Here is a 20,096-nt window from a genome sequence, read left to right on the forward strand (position 1 = left end):
TATACAAGGCTTAGTCATTTATATTGCCCAGTTTAGAATTTTATTGAAAGAGAAAATATTTGACAATGCATAGAATTGACATCTGTTGATAAGCCACTTGCTGGGCCAGCACCAGAGAGAAAAAAAATCTACCCACTAAAAGTGGTGTCAGATCTGCTCTGTTGGAGGGTAAGACATGGTGGACAAAGTGAAAGTTCAGCACCACGGGCAGTTCCTGCTCTCCTGGGAGTCCGTGCAGTGGAGGAAGTCATATATCTGAGGCAGGAGACCCAGATGCAAAGGATAGGGGTCCAGCAAACTTTGACATCAGAGAACAGTCTAGAATCCTTCACAAAAGACGGATGCACAATGGTCGCTGAAGCTGAGATGTGTGGCGGGTGAAGCACAGTTGTTCACTGAGCATTCCAATCCAGGCTGATGGCTGTACCTAGAGTATGCTGCGTAATCTTGCAAAGTCCCTTTAGAGGTAGATGTTGTTCCTCAGAAATTTGCAGCCTACGCTAGACCTTGGAGGTCAAAACATGCAGTCCAAGCATGCTGCAGTCCATTCCTGGTAGGTGTGCTTATGTTTGTTTTTTTCTTAATTGGCTTTATTCTATTCCTCTTCATACTGAGGTTAGATGTGCCTTTTGAAATTATCATTTTATATATATGGAAATATATAGCATAATTATTTGAGTGGAGATGACCAAGAAAAAATGAGAATACTTTTAAAGCAGGCCATGGCAGCCACAAGTCTGATATTTCACCAAGTGGAGTGTGACATTACAGGCACTAGAAATACAATGGGTAGTTTGGTCATCAGAGACTAATAGCATTTTCCAAGGGATACTTTATAGTAACTGGCTTGTTTCATCTTTAACTATAAGAGTTGTAAACTAAGCAGGTGTCACAATGAAACTGGAATGTTAATGACCATACTTTGTTTTAGCTATCACATGTAAGTCACTACCAGCTTGTTACCTGGTTGGGTGATTTTAATTCATTCCTTCAGATGGTTGAAATGATTCCAATATACTACTTGGAACAAGATCCTAAGAACCAGTTTAGAATGAAAAGTACTTGGTAAACCACTCCTGATGTGGAGAGCCTTGCTTCTGTGGGGCCTCTTTGGCTTGGCTTGGTTCTCCATCTTGTGCCCTAAAGTCAAAGAAAAATTTACATGATTTTGAAACTTATCCAGTAAAAAATAACACCCTATCATTGTTCCAGGAGAAACTAACTGCTTGTTTTCCCTTCAAAAGATACTAGAACATGACCAACTTTGAAGCATCTGGAAATGAGTTCTGAAGGATGAGTGGAAGGGAGTGTCTAGTTCTTATTTTAACCACCAACTGCTCTCCATTCTTTCACTGATGACCTGATGGTTATGGTACTAAAGAGATACATTTTGTAGCATTCATTATCATATTTGGGGCACATATCAAACAGCCAAATTTTAAAAACTTAAAAAAAATAGTTAATCAAAACAGTGTTCCAACATGAGTCTCATGCAGAATATTAGTTGTGAACATCTTAATGAGGCTATGAAATTTGCCTAATCAAAAAGAAGAAAGAGCAGGCAATGAAACCGTCACCTGGCTAAATAGTCTTTGTGAAGCTTCATATAAAACAGCAGCCTGCCAAGCCTGAGGACCCACATTTGATTCCCGGAACCCACATGGTAAAAGAGAGAACAGACTTCCAAAAGTTGTCCTCTGATATTAATATATGTGCAATGGCAGATACCACCCTCCCCCAGCAAATAATTGTAGCTCTAGCTGTTCTAGAATTTATTACATAGACTGTGCTGGCCTAGAACTTATGGAGATTTAACTGCCTCTGCCTCAAGAATGCTGCGATTAAAGACATGCCCCACCACACTTGACTCATAAATGCTGTAATTAAAAAAAAATAACAGTAGCTAGAAAAAGAGGTGCCTATCAATAAGAGTCAAACCGAGTGCTCTGCTCTAGACCTTTTTCTTCAGGCAGGACCCAAAGGGGCTACATTCATTCAGGGTTGCAAGTTAGCCCCGGCTCAACAGTCAGGTCTCTGCCTCCCCTCCAGTCTAAACAGCTATGGTCAACCTGCCATGCAGAGAACCACAGCATTTTACAGGAGGTCCTTTCTAAAAGTATACCTCACACTCAAAATTTAAAGCATGCCTTTTGAATGGAGGGCTTGATGAGAAGGAAAATAGTGAACAAAGGGGAACCCACAGGCCTCTGGAAGATGAGAAAGGTGCAACAGAGAGCATCTCCCACAGTCAGCCAGACTCACCGAGAGGCTCCAACTGCCTCAGTAGTACCATCCACACTAAAACGTAGCCTTAGGTAAAGCACACACTTCTGTGATAGGTCCGAGGGTGAGAACATTTTATGGATTAATTCCTTTAGTCACACCAATCTGATCAGGTAGGTGCTGAATTCATTTTTAAGATAGAAATACAGGGAACTGTAGAGGTCCCCTGCCCAAGGCCACACAGCCAAGAAAAAAAAATGGATTTTGAATACAGACTTTAAATTAAGTGATTCCATAAAAATTAGGCCTTCTAAAATCTGGTTCCAGAATTCCAAAGAACAATGGTTTCTTTCTATCATCACTGTTTCCATTTGGCTAGTGTTATTGTCAGAGGTTGGGCTCCTACTCTTTAGATCAGATACCAGATACTTAGCATGTAGGCTCCTGAGAAGACACTGACTTCTTTCCTGCCCTTTGAGAAGCAGTAACACCTTCACACCGCCCCCCCCCCCACACACACCTTGTGGCAGTTTTCCCATCGAGTAACTGGGTGGGTTTGTAAGGCTGGCCACAGCTGGGGCTTGGGTCCAGGCTGGGTGACTTAGTTATGGGAGGGGCATTGATCCTGGAGCTCAGATCTCCACTCAGAAAGTTCTTTGCATAGGAGGCAAGGTTTGGCACACTGACCACTCGGCTGGGCACTTCCTCCATCTTCTTTTTCTGTTTGTGTTAGAGGAAAACTGTTAGTGCCACCCAAGAGATAGCATTATTATAAAAGCAAATAGGCTTGCCTGACCCAAATGACAAGGAAAAGAGGCAATATTTATATACTTACATATTATTTAAAAAATCATTTGGAGGCCAGGCATATTACCATATACCTTTAGTAGTCTCAACATACAGGAAGAAGAGGCAGGCAGATCTCTATGATTTCAAGGCCAGCTTGATCTACACAGTAAGTTCCAAGCCAGCCAGAGCTACATAGTGAAACCATGCCTCATTTTTTTAAAAAATGTAATTGATAATTTGATTGTAGTACCGGGGCTGAGATCCAGGGCTTCGACCTTGTCAGTGCTCTTCCACTGAGCTATGCCCCCATCCCTTCAAACTATTTTTCTCCAATATTTATTTTTCATCTTAAAAAAAAAAACACATTACATTTACACAATGGAGTACTATTCAGCAGAAAGAAAACAATAGCATCTTGAATTTGCAGGCAAATGGATGGAACTAGAAGAAACCATCCTGAGTGAGGTAACCCAGTCGCAAAAAGACAATCATGGTATGCACTCACTCATATATAGATTTTAGACACAGAGCAAAGGATTACCAGCCTACAATCCATACTGCCAGAGAAGATAGGACACAAGGAGGACCCTAAGAGAGACATAAATGGTCCCCTGGAGAAGGGAAAAGGGACAAGATCTCCTGAGCTAATTGGGAGCATGGGGGAGGGGAGAGGGAGTTAGGAGAAAGAGAAGGGAAGAAGAGGAGGGATGAGGAGGACATGAGGGAGCAGGAAGGTTGAATCAGGGAAAGAATAGAGGAGAGCAAGAAAAGAGATACCATAATAGAGGGAGCCATTATAGGTTTAAAGAGAAATCTGGCACTAGGGAGATGTCCAGAGATCTACAAGGTTGACCCCAACTAACAATTTAAGCAATAGTGGAGAGGCTACCTTAAATACTCTTCTCTGATAATGAGATTGATGACTACCTTATATGCCATCCTAGAGCAGACACCCACATCTAAACACTGAGCTGAACTCTGGAATCCAGTAGCAGAGAGGGAAGAGTGATGAGCAAAGGGGTCAAGACCAGGCTGGAGAAACCCACAGAAACAGCTAACCTGAACAAGTGGTTGTTCATGGACCCCAGACTGATAGCTGGGAAACCAGCATAGGACTGTTCCAGACCCCCTGAACATGGATGTCAGTTTGGAAGTCTGGGCAATCTATGGGGTTTCTAGTAGTGGATCAGTATTTATCCCTAATACATGAATGGACTTTGGGAGCCCAATCCACACAGAGGGATACTCTCTCAGCTAGACACACGGGGGAGGGTCTAGTTTCTGCTCCAAATGCTATGACAGATCCCCCATGGAAGGCCTCACCCTCCCTGGGGAGCAGAAAAGGAATGGGATAGGGATAGGTGGGGGGCAGGGGAGGAGGGGAGGGAGAGGGAACTGGGATTGACATGTAAAACAAGCTTGTTTCTAATTTAAATTTAAGAAAAGAAAAAAAAAACCCACAGGTCTATGATCTCTGTCCAAGACTTGGGGAAAGACATGTTTTATCATTTTAAAAATATTTTAGAGGTCATATAGTAGAAAGGACTGGTTTGGCCTCATCTTTATCTTCACTAACCTCTAGAGTGCAAGTTACATTGCTACAATAGATGGATAAATTAACCACAAATGAGATCTTCTCAGGTCCACTCAGTTTAGGTTTGTTACTCTGTGAGTTATGAAATGCTGATTCTTTTCAACCTTTAGGGATCTTGTAGTAGGAGATGAGAGAGTTGTGAAAATGCTCATCATTACAAATCCACGAGAGAGAGATATAAGGAGAATTGGAGTATTCTTACAATTACCCTTCTCTCCCATCATCTAGGTGGACTATTAACAGTGACACATATTAGTTTTAGAAAACACAAAGGCCCATAGAAAATACAAACCACATATCATCTCCCAGTACTGTTTGCTAGCACTTTAGACTCCTTCCTGTGGGTTTTTTCTAGCAACTATTCCACTGATGCCCACAAGCCCATCAATATGCTACAGCTATTTGAGAAGAAAAGAGACCTGCAGATTGTGTGGTGTGTTAAAACTGATTTACCTTCATGGAAGGGGTCAAGTATCCCGGATGAGGATTGAAAGAGAAGGACCGATTCCGATGGGACATTGCACCGGGGAATGCTGCATAGTGAAATCTTCTCTCTTCCTGGAAAATCAATGCAACCAGATCTTAGAGAGCTTAGGAATGTGCTACTGGTTTTGTCCAGATGGTAGGAGGGCAGAAGGAAAGCCCCGGGGAAGAGGGTAGGTGAGTGGCAACGAGCAGCCAGTCACTGAAGATCTAGGAATACCTTCAGCTAGGGTCTTCATATCACTAGGGAAGGAAAGAACAAGCTGCCTTTGCAAGGAAAAAACTCTAACTCTACTGAGCATCTGAAAGTAAAGTCTAGTCCAAAAATTAAAGTGATTAAGCAACACACTCAACTCAATTTCAGCCTTTCTCTCCCTTGCTTTTGTTTGAAACTAGGTCTCATGTACTCCAAGCTGGCCTCAAACATACTATTCAGCCAAGGAGGAGCATGACCTTGAACTTCTGATCTGTTTCTGACTCCTAAGTTTCAGGCATGTGCTACTTCACTTGGTTTGTGTGGTGCTAAGCACTGAAACATCACATGTGGGTGCTGGGAACTGAGCCTGGTCCCTCTGCAAGAGCAACAAATGTTCATAACCCAAGTGACTGTTCTTTAAAGATAATCATAACTGGCCTGGAGATAGCTCAGTGGTTATGAGCACTTATTGTTCTTCCAGAGGACATGAGTTCAATTCCTAGTGCCTATAATCAGACAGTTCACAAAACCAGTAACTCCAGCTCCAGGGGATCTGACAACCTTTTTCTGACCTCCATAGAGACCTGAATACATGTGGCATGCACACATACGCACCTAAATATAAGTTAATTAATTAATTAATTAAAAGATAATCATAACCACAACACCTTCTATACTTAACAAGTTAGTAGTTATTCCTTATGATATAATTCTAAGAGTCAAAGACTGGCAAAGGGGAGAGAGGTCGCTAAGGAAGAAAGCATCAAGTCTTGATGATTTTTTGAAGTACAGAATCAAAGGAGTTGGAAATAATTTTCCAAGGGGTCTAGGGAATGGGTTTGCTACTAGAAAACAGGTGGCTGGTCTTACAAAAGGAAGATTAACAATGGTAAATTTGAGCGATTCTATTAAAAGTCCAAGGTAAGTGAATAGATTTTTATCAAATTCTGTAGGTTAAAAAACAGAATCAACATCAAACAAATGCTGTTAAACTTGGGAATAGGGTGTTTTTTTTCTTTTCTTGTATCTTGTTTTTGTTTTTGTTTTTAATGAGTACTTCTTAGTAACGGGGGGAAATAATAAAGGGATGACAGGCAACATTTTAGGCAGCTACAGAAATGCCAATTTCAAAGTAAGCACCCTTACTGTGCATGCTGGGTAGTGCCACCCCTTGTGGCCTAGGCCTCACCGTGAGCTGCCTGATGATGTCCTCTCTCTCCTTCAGGCGTGTCTGCAGGCGGCCTATGAGCTGCAGGTCCTCAGGCCGTGAAGTTCCTTTCCCTGGCTTCTCTCCAGAGTCTTTCAGCCTGTTCAAAGTAGGCAGTCAGTCCTTCTACGGAGGCTTCTCAATAGGCAGGCTGGAGACTGTGCTTAGCATGGCCACCCAGGACGTACTCCTGATCTGGCTCCAGTCAGTTCTCCTACCCCTTCAGAACTAAAGGGTGTGTACATAGATTCTACATGCAGATAGGCTTCTGGGGCCAGGGGTGGTTCTGGAGCAGGAGTCCTAACCTAGGTCTGCAGGGTTCCCTGATGCCCATGATGCTCTTGCCCTATCTGATGGGGACACTGAGTACAGCCCGAGTTGTCTTTAGAGTCAAGAAGCCCTTTCAGATACAGTCATAAAGGAAATAGTCCAGGGATGGTGATGATGAGAGACAGTGCTGAGGACTGCTGATAGCAAATGAGAACTTTAGAGTAAGAAAACCCCACTCCTCCTCTCATCCTGGATCTGCTGCTTTTTAGTTATTTGTCTCATTGATTACACTATTTCTAGAGCCAAAGTTCTTTCCTCTTTTGCGGGAGAGGAAGGTGGTTGTATAGCTGAGACAGGGTCTCACCATGTAGTCCAGGCTAGCCTCACCATATAGACTAGGTTAGCCTGGAACTCACAGAAATCCACCCGTCTCTGCCTCCCCGTGCCACTACTCCCAGCAGCTCCTTCGTTTTTAAAGTGAGCATGAAACAGTGGTTGGTTGCGAAGAGCCAATGAGGTGTAGATGACTGGCACAAGACTGATGGGCACATGGCAAGTGCCTACTGGATGGGACTTGGTTGATACACTTTTGCTTTCAATACTGGGGATTGCACATCATGAACAGGCACTGAGCTATCCCCCAATCCTTTTTTAAACATTCTGAGATATGATCTCACTACACCACCTTGCAGGGCATAAACTCATTTGACAGCCCTTACTGGCTTTGGAATTGAAATCCTCTTGTCCCAGCTCCCTCTTGAGGATTAACAGGCCTGTGGGCCTGGGCAAGACACACTGCAAATGTTTTTGTTCAAGACTGGTTTTTAAGAGCACAGGTTCTTAAACTCACTTCCTGCTAACCATGGGGAAGAGATTTTACCTGTCAGCAAGGATCACTGCATCATCACGTCCTAACTGGTCTCCCTGTCAATCATCCCTTCTTTTAGCCTCAGTATCACTCAGCAACTAGAAGAAAGCTTCTTCTGGCCCTCTAGGGTACTGTCACATGTGTAGAGTGCATTTACATAAACACATAAATAAAAATAAATCTTCACAGATTAATGCATCCCTCAACTCATATACAGAAGCTTCTGTTTGCAGTAAATGGCAATTAACACAGAGGCAATTAACTAGTCAAAGTGCAGAGAATAGTAGACTGCTATATAGTTGCTCCCCACAAACTGATGGGAAAGCCCCATAGCTGAAGACAACACCTCCACAACTCACTGACCATGGAGATGTTGAGCTGGTACACACATAGAGCCTTCACCCCTACATGCTAGTGTCTTTTGTGTAGAAGTTACTCTGCATGCTATCAAAGGAAAAGAATAAACACCAACCCAGTCACAAACCCTTGGATCTACAATGGTGTCCTGTCTGCAAGATACACTAAGGCAATGATAGTACAAAGCTTGTGGAAATAGTCAACCAATATCTGATTTGACCTAAGGCCCACTACACAAGATGGAACCCATACCCAACACTTAACTGTAGCCAAGAACCTGAGACTAGATTGCCTAGGGATCTAGGGTAAAACAAATACTACTGTTCAAAAAAAAAAGAAAGAAAGAAAGAAAGAAAGAAAGAAAGAAAGAAAGAAAGAAAGAAAGGAAGGAAGGAAGGAAGAAAAGCAAAAGGTATCAATAAAATGACTCCGAATGACATCTTACTATACTCATGTATTAGTGTCTTGCTCAGCCATCATCAGAGAAGCTTCTTTCTGTAGTAGAGGGAAACGAATACAAAGAGGCACAGCCAGATATTATGCAGGGAGTGAGAGACCTTTGAACCCTCAGCCCTAAACAGGATGTCTTCATCAAATCCCTTCCAGGCTCAGGGAAATCTGCAGAGAAGGCTCAAAGATTGTAAGAGCCAGGAGAGTTGGAGGACACCAGGAAACAATGCCCTCTAAATCAACAGGATCTATGCTAATATGAACTCACAGACTGAGGAGCATGAGCTTGGCCTGCACACCACTGCACCAGATGGTGTCCTAGAATGAAAGAAGAAGTGGGCACATAATCCCATTCCTAACCCAGAAGCTATCTCCAATTGATAATCAATTGCAAATGAAACTTTAGTTCTCTCCAAGAGAGTCTCAGTGGAGAAACAAACTCCTTAATGGTAGGCCACATGCCCAGCAGTAAATGGCTAACAGAAAACACACTCAACAGCATGTTTGGAGGTGCCTTGTCTCATAATGTTATGTTGGAATGTTTCCTTTTTATTATTGTATGTTACTTTTAATTTTTATTTCACTTACATATATTTTCTCTCTTTTTACTGTACAGGTCCTTTGCATATAGATTCTCGCTTGTAGTATAGTGTTTATATGGGTTTCTGAGTGTGAGAATGAATGGGTCTCGGTGTCTATTTCTATTTCTTGTGCCTTTTCTTAGTTACTTTTACTTCTGTTTGTTTGCTTTGTCCTATTTCAATGTTGGACTTTGTCATATCTTATCATACTATGTTATATTTTATCATTATCCCTTGCAAGTCTGTCTGTTTCCTAGTGAGAGACAGAAAGGGGATGGATCTGGATTGGAGTGGATGTGAGGAGGAACATGGAGCAATAGAGGGAGGGGAAACTGTAATAATATATATTATGCAAAAAAACTATTTTCAATTAAAGGAAAAGAGAGATGATGGGGAATGTGCTGTGTATGTTCATCTTATTGATTATTGAATAAAGTACTTGTTTGGCCAATGAGACAGCAAGTTAGACAGGACTAAGAGTCAAAGAGGATTCTGGGAAATGTAGCAGAGAAGTGCTGATCCAGGCAGGAAGTGACATAGCAAGGAGACTCATATTTAAGCTAGGAGAAACAGGAAGTGTCCCTTTTCCCCTCCTCTCTTCCTCCAGCGGCGGGATGTGAGCCACCGGCAAGAGAGGGTGCCAGCGAAAGGCATCCTCTATAAGATACGTCTTATAAAATATATAGATTTATGATAATTAAGACTGAGCTAGCAGATGAGAATCCTAGTCTTTGGCCAAGCAGCTTTGAACCTAATACAAGTCTCTCTGTGTATTAATTTGGGCCCTAACTCGGGCGGGTGGCTGGTGTAAAGTGCACACATGGTGGTGGGGCTTGGCAGCTTTTGGCAGAAAGATTTATCGTAACAGAGAGAGATAGAGAGAGCTATACTATGCTCCCCTCCTCAGGAATCTTTGCAGAAGAGGGGGCAGAAAGATTTTAAGTGCCAGTGGTGGTGAGAAAAAACTGTTATGACACAGCAAGGCAGTGTCACATATAAACTCACAATGGTAGTGACAGCATGCATGAGATCTGTACAAGCTGAAGATAGACAAAATCCCAGCATGGAGATGGGAGGTGGACACAAAGTTCCACACCTAGAAAAGGGGTATTGGCAATGATAGCGGTGGGATAGGGGGTTATTTTTCTTTATGAATATAGCCCTTGGTATTTCATCCATGCTCTTCCAGTGGATGGCCACATATTCAATAATATATGGGCATCACAAATTATACTTATGGGAATGAATATGTTCAAAATACATTTATGAAATTTTCAAATATCTATAAAAATGAGAAAAATAAAATAAAATGAGGGGTGACCAACCACCCTCATTTGTGTGGAAATGAAGAGCTTCTGGAACCCAGGAAATGTCTAGGTTTTAAAGCCATGAAAGTCTAGGGACACCAGGATGAGTTGGTCACTTCCCCAAATGGTAACCTGCTAGTCCCTCCCCACCTGAGCCCAAGACTTTTCTCACTCAGCTTCCAGAGCAGCCAGCCTGGCCTGGAGCCGGGCCTGGGCACCACTGAAATCTGCCACCATGGCCTGCATCTCCTTCCGGTGCTCCTGGTGGAGTGCCTCCACCTCCATGGCTCTCTGGGCTTTCTGGTCCTCCTCCAGCAACCTGTGATGGATGGAAGCACAGTCAGGGTCACCCAGGATCTGAGCCTGAGCCCCAAGACCTTGGGGCTCATTTCTCCATTTGGTGGACTAGTTTAAAAGGCCCTGAACTAAGTCATATCGAAGTGCCTTCCGAGAAGGATACCTGGGGTCTCCAGGTTATGAAGTTCAGGGTAAGTCTCACCATGGGAACCCTTCTTGGGCTCTTCCCTTTCCAGCATCAGCAAACGAGAACTTTGATCAAAAGAGTTGTCTTCCTTGGAAGAAGGAAAAGAGACCTGGAGGGAGGCCCAGAAAACACCCCCTCCCCTGCACCTCCTTCCTGGGGCAGAGGTAACATTCTCTCAGGCCTAGAACTCTGAAATCTAGGAGAACACTATCCAGGCTTTCCAGAAAGGTAGGTGAAGAGGTAAAAGAGTAGTAGTTATGGCCAGGCTGCTAAAGTTCTTGGCTTTTGCTATTATTTTTAACTGTGTGACCTTAGTCCTCTTCAGTTAGATGGAAGTGATGTGGTACCTACCTTACAGGGTCATTGCAAGAAGAAACTGAGCTCGGGATAGTCCATGACACAAAGTCCTTTTCAACTACCAGTTATCATTGTTCTTAACCTAGAAGAGGATCCTAATGGGCCACAGCTGAGCCCACTTTCAGGAAGTACATGAACATTTTATGTGATTGCTTTTTTTCTCAGGTGAGGGATCATTGCTTTCCTCACTTGAAGAAAGACTCAACTAGGGTCATATGGTGCATCTCTTGATTTAGGTTGTTCCATCTCAGCCAGATGGGCTCCTGGCTCTTCTTAGATGAACTCATATCTCAGGTTCATCTGGGAGGAAGGCCCATGACCTCAGTTAGATGGATATTGAGTTATTTCACAACAATGTGAGTGTACAGGATGGGGAGGGTATGTGAATAACCTGTTTTGCTGTGGTTGGCTCCCTTCGCCATCAGTGGACTACTTAAGATCTCTTCAGCATCCAGGGTTCTAGGCCCTTCCTCAGCTTCTCTGTAACTGGGGTGGGACCTAGAGTAGATTTGTTAAACATGGCTTCCTCTTTTGTAGGTATCTCTACCTGAGAAACCAGTGCCCAGGGCCATCCCACTAAAGGACACTGTCTTATTGGTTGTTTTGTATTGTATGAGACGAGGTCTTACTCTGTAGTTCACACTACCTGGAACTCATGGTAGCCCAGGCTGGCCCCCAACTCTTGGCCATTCTACCTCAGTCTCTCAAGTCCTGAGATTGCAGGGATGTGCCACCATGTCCAGCTTCCTTAGGGCCGATTTTACTTAGATGCTTCTGTCTGGAGGAGGCCAGTTCATTTATTCTCTATTCTGGAATCCCCCTCACCTTGGCTATTACAGCAGCAAGGGTGAGGTGAGGCACAGTCTTGGAGTGGTGCCACAATTTCACCTGCCAACTCCAGCGTCTCCTGGGAAATTTTCAGAAACACAAATTCTAACTAATTCTAATTTGGAGGCTAATTCTCAGGCTCCATCTCAACTCCATTGAATCTGGGTATGAGTTTATTATGAGTTTAGTATAGTGTTCAGAGAAGTTCATGTGTGTGCATGCATGCGTGTCCACGCGTGTCTTTGTGTGTAACAAAGTGCAGGTTCTTTTCCATGATAGTACAGTGCTCTACCACTAGCTACATTCTCAGACCCCAGGTTTAAGCTCAATTTTATGAATTTTAACAACTCACCCCCCTTTTTAAGTCAATGCTATGTGTCTCATCTTGTTCCAAATGCCTGGCATGGAATCCTTTCTGGGGGTGTCAGGGTAGAGTCGGAAAGGTCCCACTATATAGTTTCTGCTGGCATTGAACTCAAGATTCCTCTGCCTCGGCCTCCTAAGTGCTAGGATTAGAGACACTGCCATTACATGTAGCATCTCTTTTCTTTCTATTAATTTTCTCCACTACTTGTTGCTGGGCTTTGCCATGCCTGATGCTCTGGGCAACTGAGGCCTCGGAGATTAAAAACCTTGGTTGAGGTTATGCACAAGAGGAAAAGTTACAATTGTTGACCAAAGTACAAACCCCAGCCTCTCTACACACTTGTAGTGTGAGGTAGAGCAAGCTATATGAATCCCCGAGCCATCTCCCCTCTCGCTTATAAAGAAGTGATTTTAAAACTAAATGACCAAGGACAACCAAAGTGGGAAGTATTTTAGAGCTGGCCCAGCAGGGTTCACAATACGCAAGTGAAAATAACCAGAGGAAAGAGGATCCACTGTGTATGAAAATGACAAAAGAAAAATTGTGAATAACTCTGGGATGGAATACTCATAATTAGATGAAACACACAAATTCCTCAACAAAAACAAACTGACAAAATTTATTCCTAAGGAAACAGATAGCCTAAGAAGTCCTATTCAGGACACTGAATTGTATTATAAACCTTCCAACAAAGCAGGAAACTCATCCAGTCTGGTGCTTCCTCCATGCTCAGTGCGGGGGCAAGCTTCTTGCGGCATAAGACTGCCCTGAGCCCTAGAGCCCCTGACCCATGGCGGTATTGCTCCTTTGTCAAGATGCAGCCATAGCTAGTTAAGAATGCACAGCACTGCCTGAACTATTCCATTTCATTCTCTCTTCTGGGTCTGATTCTAGGTCTAAGAAGACTTGAGGGGAGAGGAGAGTCCTGTTTAAGATCTCAGAGGCTCCAAGCAATGATGGAGGAAAGGGAAGAGGAGGACGAGAGGAGGGAGGAATGTGGGGAAGGGAAAGAATTGAAGCGGGGCTGTAGACTCACCGGTGCTGCTCACGCAGCTGCAGCGCCTCCTGCAGGTGCTGCTCCACTTCTGCGCGCAGGCGTAGTACAGTGTCTTGGAGCTGCGCATTCTCCTCCAGGAGCCCTTTCTCTGCAGCACAGGGCACAGAACCAGGAGGCCCTGCAACACCCACATCCTGAGGGGAAGGTAGCAAGTAATGACGTTTTAAAATTTAATTTTTTTTCAGTAGGTGTCAAGGCCAGCTCAGAGCTAGGGACTTGGAGGTGTGATGTGGGATGTCTTTCTATATGCTGTGGATATGTTTTATTACCGTTGGTTAATAAACAGGGTGATTTGGCCAATAGCCAGGCAGAATAGAGCCAGGTGGGAAATCCAATCAGAGATACAGGGAGAAAAAGGGTGGAGTCAGAGAGATGCCAGCAGCCACTGCCGAAGCAAGATGTGAGGTAACAAGCCACAAGGCTTGTGGTAAAATATAGACTAATAGAAATGGGTTAATTTAGTCGTAAGAGCTAGTTTGTAATTAATATTAAGTCTCTGAGTGGTCATTCGGGAACTGGTGGGAGGGAGAGAGACCTCAGTTACAGAGATGCTGCTGACAAAGCTGCATCAGGTTCCCAATGAAGGGTTTCCATGGTGTTTCCATGGTTTCCATGCAGTCTCTTCTTGTTGGAGTGTTGGCCAAATCTGGCCCTCTGAGAGTTTAATAAGAGATCAGATAATCTACACACGGCACCCATTTTAAGCTGCCATGCCTTTAACCTTGCCACTTCTCCATAGTCACTGCCCTAATGATCCGGAGATCCTAGTGTCAGTTGTTCTATCAACATTCAGTTCTCCAGGAGCTCTGAGTGTGGAAAATCTGGACGAACAAAGACCCTAGTGTGGAGCTGTCTGGACATCAAACAGGGGCGGGTATCACAAGGAGACAATGGCAGGGTGCCCCTGGCAGGAGACCAAGAGACAACACGACTGTAGATGCAGTTTGTAGCCAGTGGTGGAGGAGGTTTTTTCCATGATGCATTGTGGCATCTGAAGCTTATTCCACTGTCAGCCACAAAGTTATGCTGTGTGTTACCCCAATACCTGAGGCTTGAGGCTAAATTGTTGCAAGGTGATGCCAACTAGAGTAGGAATTAAGAATGTGCAGGGAAGAGGCTGATGGGCAAAGCCTGAGCGGGAGCATGAAGGAGAGCTGCTTGGGGTCGGGAGAACAAGATCAGAGATGTCTAAACAGGGATTTTGTCTGGGGAGTGTTCTAAGATATTTCTGCCACAGATTGGAAGAGTGACCCAGACTAGCTAGCTACCTGGAGGGCTAAGAGGTACAAACAGCTATCTGAACTATAAGTAACCTGCAACCCTTCAGATCTGCTTTCTGCTTTTTCAAAGATGGGAGCCTGCAGATTGCCCAGTGTTTCTAGGGGTGAGGAATGGGAGCATGGTCTTGCCATTTCCAGCAGGGAAGAGATCCAGCTCCCAAGCCCATCCACATGGGGCTGTTCTTTGTGAGCCTAATGCTATCTTAGAAGGAGTACAGCATGGACCAGGGCAAGGCACTGACCTCTGTAATAAAGGTGTGGTCTGTGCCATTCCCAGAACACTGATTGATGGCCTGCCACTTCCCCAAGGGGCCCAGGACCCTTTGCTCTTTTTGTAACATCTCCAGGGCCTTCTGGTGCTCAGAGCAGGCAGCTTGCTGCTCTGTCAGCTCCTGCCTCAGGGATTCTGGAAGAAAGAACAGTGAGAGATCTTTCCTAAATGTATTCCAGGGTCACAGAAACAACAGTATGATATAAGGGACATTTAATGTGCCCTGCACCCACCCTATATGGAATGTATAATCCCACCACCCTGCCATTCCCCTGACCTACCCATACCAACTCCATTTTATTATAAGCAAGAGAAAGGGTAAGCAACCCTGAGTTACACAGCTCTTAAGTGGTAGAGCCGAATTCTATGTTTCAATTGTTTGTTTCTTCTTTGTTTTGAGTCACCTGTGTGGCTACTGATGGCTAGTTAGGAAGGAGTAACAGGTTAGGGGTGTGTTGGCCTCAGTCTAGACCAGATCCTGAGGCAACATTGGGCCTGGGCACCCAGTCAGAAAATCAAAGAAAGAACAAAGAACCTCTTCAGGGGTCAAGGGTCTCAAGTCAGGAATCTTGATATTTATGTCAGTTTTGTTGTTGTTGATTTTTCAAGACAGGGTTTTATCTGTGTAGCTTTGTAGACCAGGCTGGCCTCAAACTCACAGAGATCCTCCTGCCCCTGCCTCCTGAGTGCTGGGATTAAAGGTGTGTGCCACCACCACCCAGCTTTATGCCAGTTTTTAAAGAGACAACATTCTCAAGTTCTCCTAGCCATGGGCATAGGCTCTTGTCAGGCTCATGGGGGCAGAAGACTGTTATTTGTATCCAGAAGATTCAGACTAGAACCAGAATCCATAGGGAGAAGTTGACTCACAAAAGTCATGTCATTATAGCCCTGTAAGGTGAACACTTCCATTGCCCTCATTGGACAGATGGTGGACTGCACAGGCCATGCAGCTAGTGAGTGTAGGAATTCAGTTTGAAACCTAGTTTAATTCCAGAGATCTTATCTGCCTCTGCTAACTTCTGGAACACCGAGAGAGTGGGTTTTGATGTTGAAATGGAACCAGAGTTAAAGTTCATGCTAGGGATAGCCTGAGGCAGGTAGAAGAAAGTTAGGTGGAGCCTGGGAGCCCGAATAGCCCCCCCCATTTGCATTTATCACTGGAGTAGAAATCCACAGAATTGAGGCAATCCAATAAAACCTGTGCCAAGGCTCATATCTGAGTTCTACTGAGTGGTAACCATAGTGTCTATGTTCACTGGGCTCATGTTTGTATCTAGACACATTATATTTAACATCCCATTTAATCCACACAATGATCTGATGAGGCAGACTCAATCACAGTTACATTTTTATAGGAAAGGAAAATTCAGCCTAGAAGCCCCACCCCTACCCCCAGGTCTAACAGATAGTTGGGAATGGAGCTGGGATTGTTGCTGCAGTCTCTGTGCCCTGCTTGCCACTGGTTTCCATTTGTAGAGCATACAGGTAGCTGGGCTCTCCCAGGTGGACAGTGGGATATTTACCAAGCAGCAGAAGTTGCTGGGCTTGTGTCTGCTCATGTTCCTCTTGCAGCTCTTGTCTGGCCTTCTCTAGGACCTGGAGCTCTGGCAGGTGTGCCTGGTGTTGGATCTGGAGGCTGTGACCTGACTCCTTCTTCTGTAGCTCCCCTGTGGCCTGTGGGCAGAAGCAGAAGGAATGAGACATGAAACTGGCTATTTAGGACTCTTTAGTTGTGGGCTTATTAGACTGTGGAACACCAATGGCCTGACAACACCACATGCTTGACAGTTTGTTTGTTTGTTTTAGCTAGCTGATAAAGTTATGGGTTGCATTATGGCCTGTTTGTTCATTATACTTGGCTCTTTTTTTCTTTTAATTTCTTGTCCTTTTTTTGAGTCAGGATCCCAGGTAGCTCAGGCTGGCCTAGAACTCACTTTGTGGCTGAGGATGACCCTGAATCATTAATCTTCCTGCCTCCACATTCCAAACGGATTATAGATACCCTAATTATGAAGTGCTGGGGATTGAACCCAGGGCTTCAAACATGTAAGGGGATTACTTTATCAACAGGGCAAACATCTCCAGCACCATGTATTTTGTTCTGTTTTTCCCTCTCCACTGCTTTACACACACACACACACACACACACACACACACACACACACACACACACACACACGCGAGCGCTTCTGCTGGTCCCTTTCCTGCACCTAAGTAGTTTCCTTTCCTAATTTCATGCCACATGCATTTCATTTCCCTGTCTTATGTCCACTTTCTCCTCCCTTTAGACTGCTTCTTTCCTTCTTCCTACTTTCATGTCCTACATTATACATCTGACAGAGAACAGAAGGGATGGATGGGGCACTTTCATACTCTGTATTATAATGACACATTTATATTTCATTTTATGGAAAGGAAGGTACACATACATGCTATTGACAGCTTATGACATATACCCTGTTAAAAGTTTGTTTGTTATGAGTTGTTCCTCACCATCAGATGCAAGGTTAATACTAGTAAAAACTGACTAGACCCAGCATTCCCGAAAGTATTTGAGCCCAAACACCCACAGAATGAGGGATGAGTGCAAGGAACAATAACAGCAGAAGCACAGATACCACAGGTCTCAGAAATGTGGCTCCTCATCTGACTGGACAGGCAAGACTGAGCTCTGGAATGATCGCCTGTTTCCTGCCCCCTCCTCCTCCCATGTGATCTGCTGGCTAGAGAGAGGCATAAGATAGTTTTTAGGATGTTAGCCTGCTGCCCTCCTGGAGTACTGGCTTTCTGAAGAAAGTGAGAATGAAAGACTCCAATTCTATCTGTGGTTACTGGCTTCTCCAAACTGGTAACAGGAACACCAGCATTTTGGCAACTCTAAAAGCACAACATCTGGCCTCTCTGCCGTGTCATTGAGCTAACAAGGACTCATAATTGCTGCTGGGCTGGGTCTTGGGGTTAGTTCCAGGATTAGAAACTCCAGAACAGCAGCCACGTACTTTTACTTTGGGACTTTCCCCTGCTCTGCTCCTAGCACCCTCTGGAGCTTTTGCCTAGCAAATTGAATTGCTATATATTTGGTTTGGTTTCCTTGTTTTGGCCTCTGTTTTAGCTTGTTCTGCTCTGCTCTGCTCTGTTTTTATTCATGATTTCACGCCTCTGATTTCAAAGTATCTTTCTGCTCTGTTCCATCTGGTTTATTTCAGAGCTTTGACTGTTATAATGGGTAGCAAAGCCTCTATTTCTGGCAGTAGTTCCTTGGGGGCATGTTCTGGCAAGATGCTCTATGTTTATTCATCTATGGTAAAAAGGTTGCTGTTTTTGATCTCCCAAAGTTCGGAAGGAAGTAAATGCCTTTTGTATCCCAAATTGCAATTGTCGGGTTCATCTGTATATTTTATCTCCTGCCTTTGTCTTGCTCAAACAAGACAGTTCACTGTACAAGGACACTGGAAGCTGTAATCTTGGACAGCTCCTGATGGAATGTAACATCCTGCAACTGACAAAGATAAATGATTAAAGGAAACTATTTTACAAATCCATGTGGTGATGCTATCTGCTTAGGACTTAAAACAAAAAGAAACCTTATAGTTTAACAATGTGTGGCCAGGTGTTCTTAATTTGCTACCTTATATCCAAAATGAAATTTGGATTAAGCTTTCTTTTACTAAATTGGTAAATAAAAGCCTGCCATGACGGCATGATTTTAGTCCTTGTACACCAGAGACAGAGGCAGAGGCAGAGGCAGGTGGATCTCTGGGTTCAAGGCCAGCCTATTCTACAAAGTCAGTTTCAGGATAGCCAGGACGACACAGGGAAATCCTGTCTCAAATAAATAAATATATAAATAAATAAATAAAGTTACAAATAAGTGGGTTTTGTCTCATAGTATTAAGTGAGGAGACTAAGTAAAAAGAAAATAAGAGTGAGAAAAATTTAAGAGAAAATGTAAACATCAGGATATATTTTTGTTAATGAAAGTTAAAAAGATAATTTTCTATTTTAAACATATTTTATATGCATTGGTGTTTTTGCCTCCATGTATGTCTATGTGAGGGTGTCAGATCCTCTGGAACTGGAGTCACAGACAGTTGTGAGCTGCCACTTGGGTGCTGGGAATCAAACCTGGATCCTCTGGAAGAGCAGCCAGCACTCTTAACCACTGAACCATCTCTCCAGTCTCACAAAAAGATAATTTTCTTGAAAAAAGTCTTTTATATGGCAAAATAAGTGTTTGTCCTAAGAAAAAAGACAGATTATTTCCAAAATAGACAAAGAAAAATAAGGACAAAACAAGAATGATTAAGCATATCATAGAAGGCTCCAAAAAGTCATGTAAGGTTTAATGCATGCATGATGATTGCAAGTTATTAAAATTCCTAAGGTCAATATTCAGGACATAGATATAAAACTAAAGTTCAATCCTTGCTTTAAATAATGAGGTTTCTTAAGACATGGGTCTGTTTTAAATGACATTCATAAAACTGGCTTAAAAAACAAAGATTATGAGGCTATGGAGATGGTTCTGTGGCTAAGAACACTGGCTTCTCTGCCAGACTCAAGTTCAGCTCCCAGCACCCAGTTTCAGGGTATCCCATGCCCTCTTCTGTCCTCTATGGCCATAAGAACACACATGGTATTTGCACACACCTTGTGTGTTTGCTGTGGATACAGTGGATGACTGACATGTGCAGTGTACAGCAATGCCTACCAAAGCCTGATTTTCATGGCTTCTGTAATTTTAGGTGATTTTTGTATATTATGTACCGTATGTATGTATGTATGTATGTATGTATGTATGTATGTATGACTAAATGTGTGGACCAGCATGTCAATATATCCCTAGACTGCAATAGTGACAATTATATCTTGATGGTAACTGTCTTAGTTAAGGTTTTATTGCTGTGAAGAGACATCATGATCACAGCAACTCTTATAAAGGAAAACTTTTAATTGGGGGCTGGCTTACAGTTTCAGAGGTTTAGTCCATTATCATCATAGTGGGAAGCATTACAGCATGCAGCCTGACATGGTGCTAGAGAGGTAGCTGAGAATTCTACATTTGGACCTGAAGGCAGTAGGAAGTGACTGCCACACTGGGCATGCCTTGAGTATCTAAGACCT

At 43.5% G+C, this 20,096-nt stretch overlaps 1 protein-coding gene across 1 annotated transcript in view; it reads right to left on the reverse strand.

Moving 5' to 3' along the window:
* Positions 1-900: 900 nt before the first annotated feature.
* Fam184b (family with sequence similarity 184 member B) overlaps positions 901-20,096 on the reverse strand; it is a 90,359-nt gene continuing 71,163 nt past the window's right edge. The window contains exons 9-17 of the mRNA XM_035452611.1: positions 19,982-19,996; positions 16,496-16,625; positions 14,941-15,104; positions 13,398-13,552; positions 10,498-10,644; positions 6,475-6,592; positions 5,060-5,164; positions 2,744-2,943; positions 901-1,140 (exon numbers count right to left, since the gene is read on the reverse strand). Of these exons, the coding sequence (XP_035308502.1) occupies positions 1,047-1,140; positions 2,744-2,943; positions 5,060-5,164; positions 6,475-6,592; positions 10,498-10,644; positions 13,398-13,552; positions 14,941-15,104; positions 16,496-16,625; positions 19,982-19,996 (1,128 nt within the window). The 3' untranslated portion in view covers positions 901-1,046. The remainder of the gene's footprint in view (positions 1,141-2,743; positions 2,944-5,059; positions 5,165-6,474; positions 6,593-10,497; positions 10,645-13,397; positions 13,553-14,940; positions 15,105-16,495; positions 16,626-19,981; positions 19,997-20,096) is intronic.

The sequence above is a fragment of the Cricetulus griseus genome, assembly GCF_003668045.3.
Source record: "Cricetulus griseus strain 17A/GY chromosome 1 unlocalized genomic scaffold, alternate assembly CriGri-PICRH-1.0 chr1_1, whole genome shotgun sequence".
NCBI lineage: Eukaryota > Metazoa > Chordata > Mammalia > Rodentia > Cricetidae > Cricetulus > Cricetulus griseus.